This window comes from Nannospalax galili, unplaced genomic scaffold, assembly GCF_000622305.1.
Source record: "Nannospalax galili isolate Female #2095 unplaced genomic scaffold, S.galili_v1.0 scaffold286, whole genome shotgun sequence".
NCBI lineage: Eukaryota > Metazoa > Chordata > Mammalia > Rodentia > Spalacidae > Nannospalax > Nannospalax galili.
This window is the reverse complement of record NW_008359442.1, coordinates 13,302,317-13,307,655: the sequence shown is the minus strand read 5'-3', so window position 1 is coordinate 13,307,655 and position 5,339 is coordinate 13,302,317. Positions and strand designations below refer to the sequence as shown.

Sequence of the window (5,339 nt, the reverse complement as noted above, 5' to 3'; positions counted from 1 at the left end):
GGCGGCGGCGGCGGCGGGAACCGTGCGGGAGGCGGAGGTGCTGGCGGAGCAGGCGGCGGCGGCGGCGGCGGCGGCTCCAAGGCCCCCCCGGAAGAGTTGTCCATGTTCCAGCTGCCCACCCTCAACTTCTCGCCGGAGCAGGTGGCCAGCGTCTGCGAGACGCTGGAGGAGACGGGCGACATCGAGCGGCTGGGCCGCTTCCTCTGGTCGCTGCCCGTGGCCCCCGGGGCGTGCGAGGCCATCAACAAACATGAGTCGATCCTGCGCGCGCGCGCCGTGGTTGCCTTCCACACCGGCAACTTCCGCGACCTGTACCACATCCTGGAGAACCACAAGTTCACCAAGGAGTCTCACGGCAAGCTGCAGGCCATGTGGCTCGAGGCGCATTACCAGGAGGCCGAGAAGCTGCGTGGCCGCCCACTCGGCCCGGTGGACAAGTACCGCGTGCGCAAGAAGTTCCCGCTGCCGCGCACCATCTGGGACGGCGAACAGAAGACTCATTGCTTCAAGGAGCGGACTCGGAGCCTGCTGCGGGAGTGGTACCTGCAGGACCCCTACCCCAACCCCAGCAAGAAACGCGAACTGGCGCAGGCCACCGGCCTCACTCCCACACAAGTAGGCAACTGGTTTAAGAACCGGCGGCAGCGCGATCGCGCCGCAGCAGCCAAGAACAGGTCAGTGGTGGGGACTGAGGCTGGGCCACAGCCTCTGGGGACCAGGGAAGGGGAGAGGGGTTGAAATGTGGGCGATTGGGGTTTGGTAGGGACGGGATGCCCAGCTCTGGAGAAGCCGGGACTCTCCGGCCAGTTGGAGAAAGTTTCCGCTTGTCCCGGGCGCCTGGAACAAGGACAGGCCGTGGGTTTACGGGCTGTTTTTATCAGAGCCGAGTGAGTGTGCGTGGGGCTCCGAGTGTCCTCAGCCCATAGTGCCCGCCCGTGGAGCCTTAGCATCCTCACCGGTCCTGGCCCCAGCTAGGAAACACGGAGGGAAGGAAAGTCCTCCTTGCTATTGCATCTTTATTTCCATGCATAGCAAAAGAAAAAAAAAGGCCTCAGAGGAGTCCATAAAGGTTGAGGAGAGGAAAGAGTTCCTGCCACAAAGGGAAAAGGCCACCGTGAGTGCGCCTCCTTCCTTGACCCCGAAGACTGGGAGTGAAGCGGCCTAGTGTGTCAGTGAGTGTGTGTGCTCACTCCCGATGCTGCTGGAGCATTAAGTCCCCCTGTACCCCCACCTGAGAGGCATCCCTTTTGGTTCACTAAGTTGCAAAGCAAAGCCGGCAGGAGCAGTTCTGCTGGCAAGTTGGTGACAAAGTGACAAAGTTGTACTGGTCTTGATGGGTCATTAAAGCTGGGTTGGGAGAAAGTAAGGAGAAAAAGGAGAGAGGAAATGAATCCCGAGGGAAGGACGAAGATCCGGGAGAAGTTGGGTGAAAGCCCTCATATGCAACCCTGCTCGGGTTGAAAGGCTCTAGGCCTGGTGTACCGCATGGAGCAGGAACCCCCAGCTACTGACAGCTGCTAGTGGCTGGAGCTTAGCTGAAGTTTCTGGAGTGTGTTTGGATTTAGGTAGCCTAGGCCTAAGCCCACTACCCTCTCGCCCCTGCCTGTGGAGCCCACTTTTCGCCAGATGGGGGGAGCGGCCAGGGCCAGGGAAAGGCTTCCTTGTAGGGAGAACTTGGAAACACTAGGTTCTGGCAGTCGCTCGTAGCCCAGGAAAGAGGCAGCATAACTCTGTTTTCTCCTGCCCCCTCTTTCCTCCTTTTTCTTTCTTCCTCTTCCCCCATCTTTAACTTCTAGCTTCCTTATTTTCTCTTTCCCCGGATCCTGCGCTCTACGCAGGGATTCTGAAAGTAAAGCGGCGGGTCCTCCCGGGAGAGACGGCTACTGAGAACCCTGCAGTACTGGGTGTGTGTGTTTGGAAAACCAGGGGCCGGAGGCACAGCGGAAAGCCCAGTTCTCCAGGCGGCGGGCTCAGTTGGGAGAGCTCTGGGGGCTAGGGAAAAAAAATTCTTCTCCTGAGGTCTGCTTCTGCATCCTTGGCTGCCTGAGCAGGTCTCACCGGGAGGCTGGCCTGGGGTTCTATCTCTCCTCTGAGTCTGTCCCCCTCTGAGAAGCTTCCCTTGGCAAGGGAGCCGCCAGCCGGACTGGGAAGGCTCTGCGGCTACCAAGGAACAGCTGGGTGCCTGGAGGAGCCGAGAGCCCAGAGAGGGCATGGGATGGGGAGGCCACAGCGCGAGCGGAGAGCGGGCCCTGGCAGGCCAGGCTTTCTGCGGTGAGAGGGAGTGGGGTGACGGGCCACTGTGTCAAGGCGGGCATGGCTCTCTCTTCCCCGCAGGCTCCAGCACCAGGCCATCGGACCGAGCGGCATGCGCTCGCTGACCGAGCCCGGCTGCCCCACGCACGGCTCGGCAGAGTCGCCGTCCACGGCGGCCAGCCCGACCACCAGTGTGTCCAGCCTGACGGAGCGCGCGGACACCGGCACCTCCATCCTCTCGGTAACCTCCAGCGATTCGGAGTGTGATGTATGATAGCCAAGGCCGCCCTCCTCCCCCTCCTTCTCCTCCTCCCTCTCCGGCTTCCCCTCCTCCTCCTAGCCCTCCTCCTCTTCCTCCTCTTCTACTCCATCCCTAGAACAAACCGAAATCAGGATACACAATCATAAACACACGAGTCCACACACACTCCCACCCCAGCCAAATATATATATATATATAAGCCAAGAAAAATAACAAATTAACCGCAAACCATCAACAATCCCCCATCATCTACCACCAAGGCCACCCCAAAGGACCTCGACCCGCCTACAGACAGTCACAAACGCTGATGTTGTGGACAGAAAACATAAAGGAGGTGACAACTGAATACTTTCTAGGACAAGCACAGCTTCTCCTTCTGGTTGCCACGGACCGGGCACCCCACCTGCATGACGATTTATTTGTATCTGGGAAAATATTCTCTCTAGTTTCAAATGATTTAAAGAGTTCGACTATACAAAAACAAAACAAAACAAAAACAAAAAAACAAACAAAAAACCACCACGATGACAAGACGACAAAAGCAAAACAGACAAAAGGAAAAAAAAATCTCCGCCATCTCCTTTTGGAATTTGTTTAAAAAAGAAAGAAAAACTCCTCGAGAGAAATAGCAGATGTTTCTTGCCTTTTGTTGCTCTCTCTTTTTTCTTCTCTAGCTCTTCCTTCCCCCTTCTCTTCTGTTTTTTAAGTCCAAGTATTGGTCAAACAAGATGCAATCCTCTGTTTTTTGTTCAGCAGACAATCATTTTATTCGTAAAGCACCTTTCCCTCTCCACTGTCACTGCCTGTGTGGGTACTGGTTATAAATGTGGAAAAAGAATAGTTATGACTGTAACAGATTTTTATTTTTATTTCAAAATTTTATATGAATTATGTATATCTTAATGATTGGTCATTTTCCCAGTTTGTAATATATGTGTAGAAATTGCCTGTATATATTGCTTTTTCTCCTCTCCCTTTCTCTGTCTCTCTCCTCTCTCCTCTCTCCCTCCCTGCTGACCTCTTTCCTTTTGGGGGTTCTTTCTCCCACTCGGGGTTCCCTGCCGACTTGGGAGTCGAGACTGGCAAGGTGGCCAGGGTTTGGAAGAGAGAGGGACCCCGTCGCTAGCAAAAGCGGAGAGTGAGACCGTAGTATTCTTATGCAAAAGCTATTCAAGTATTTCCTAGCTGCTTTGGAGGTGTCGCTCACTCCCGTAGGGCGCTTTTACTGTTATCTTAACTGTGTGTTTATCTATATGTAAAAACTTTCTAAAGCAAATACAGTATTCTCCATTTTCTTATCACTCCCAGAGCCTGGTGTTTTTATCTGCCCCTGTCCCACAGTTCTTGGGTGCAGCCGCCCAGTCTTCCCCTTCCTCTCTTGCTCGGCTCGCGGCTGAAGCCTGGGAGGGACTGCCAAACTGGGTTTGAGCTGCTTCTTGAAGTTGAGTGAAAAGCGGGAAACAGGCCCTTGTTTGGAAAGGGAACGGGATCACAGCAGAAAGGGCGCGAGGGAAGGGCGTTAGGATAACCAGTTTCTTCCGCGGGAGATATCAGGCCTAGATCTCCGGGGACACCGTTCACCCAGGAACTGAAGCGTCCCGTGGTCCTCGTGGGTGCTTGGAATGTTTTGGTAGTCTTCTGGTTCTTGCTTCAGTTTTTAAAAGGGAAAATATACAAGATCACCTAATCCACGATCCATCCTGAGCACAGCTGAAATTTTTGTCTTCGTCGCTTTGGGGGATCTGAAGGAGGGGGTAGTTTACCTTGTCCCAGGTAGAGAACAGGGGGCAGCGAAAGAGGAGATAATTTTCTAACTTCGGGGCCTAAAATCAGGATTACTTCCCATCGCCAACTCCCTTACCACCTGCCTTATCTGACCTTGTGACTTGCCTTAAGGCTCCGGAATCTAGCTGCCTGAATTTTTTTCCTAGTCTTTTGGGATCACCCAGAGTCCCTTGAGATCCTAAGAAATTTCAGAGTGGGTTTACACGGAAAACCTGAAAAACAGCAGCAACAACAAAACCACCACCTCTTGCTAACCAGTGTTACTGCTGGCCCCAGGCTAGCCTGCCCTTCTGCGGCCGCAGGGTTTCCAGGGATGGAAGGATGGCTGGGCCAGGGCGTCCTGCGCTCGCGAAGGAGCCAAAGAGGTAATTTCAGAAAACTTGCCTTCACTCGAAAGTCCAGTTTCCAAGCGAGGAGGATTAGGGAGAAACGTGCTTGGAATTTTGCGCCTGCTTCCAAACTAATTTTGACTTCCTATTTCCTTTGTCCTTATTCCCGGTAGCACCAGGGGGGTTTACGTGGGCGGGCCTGGACTGAGGGTCTGACTGGCCTGGAGGTGCCCTGGGTGCATAAGAGCGCATGCGCTTGCCTGGTGAGGAGGGTTCCTACAGGGGGGTGCGTACTTCAAATCAGGGCATCCAGCCGACCTCCCCAGCCGGCCTGGCACGCAGTGTCAGAATCTCTCTGTGTGCTCACTGCCTATGGAAACGGTCCAGGGCAGCTACATTTCAGACAGCACTGACCTAGGTGATTGGCGTTTGGAAAGACACGGTCTAGATTCATTCCACCAGGCTTGGGCCTCCATTCTGAGCCGTTTGTCACCTGCACCTCACCTACTCGATCCCGAGCTTGGGCCTGGGAACCCAAAGAAGTAGCAGCCTTCTTGTGGACCATATGGATGGATGGGCTCAGAGCAGCCAACAAACCAGAACCAAGGGTTGGAAGGAAAGGATTAGCATTGTTGGAAAGAGACTTCTGCAAGTGCTTAGACCAGTGACATCAGGGAACAAGTTTGTTTTGTTTTATTTTGGTCTGGGAG

The 5,339-nt window shown here is 54.2% G+C and overlaps 1 protein-coding gene across 1 annotated transcript in view; it reads left to right on the top strand.

Annotated features, from left to right (window-relative positions):
* Six3 (SIX homeobox 3) overlaps positions 1–3,808 on the top strand; it is a 4,160-nt gene extending 352 nt beyond the window's left edge. Inside the window, exons 2-3 of the mRNA XM_008823073.1 lie at positions 1–674; positions 2,335–3,808. The exon at positions 1–674 is cut by the window's left edge and continues 1 nt beyond it. Coding sequence (XP_008821295.1) covers positions 1–674; positions 2,335–2,527 — 867 coding nt within the window. The 3' untranslated portion in view covers positions 2,528–3,808. The remainder of the gene's footprint in view (positions 675–2,334) is intronic.
* Positions 3,809–5,339: the final 1,531 nt, after the last annotated feature.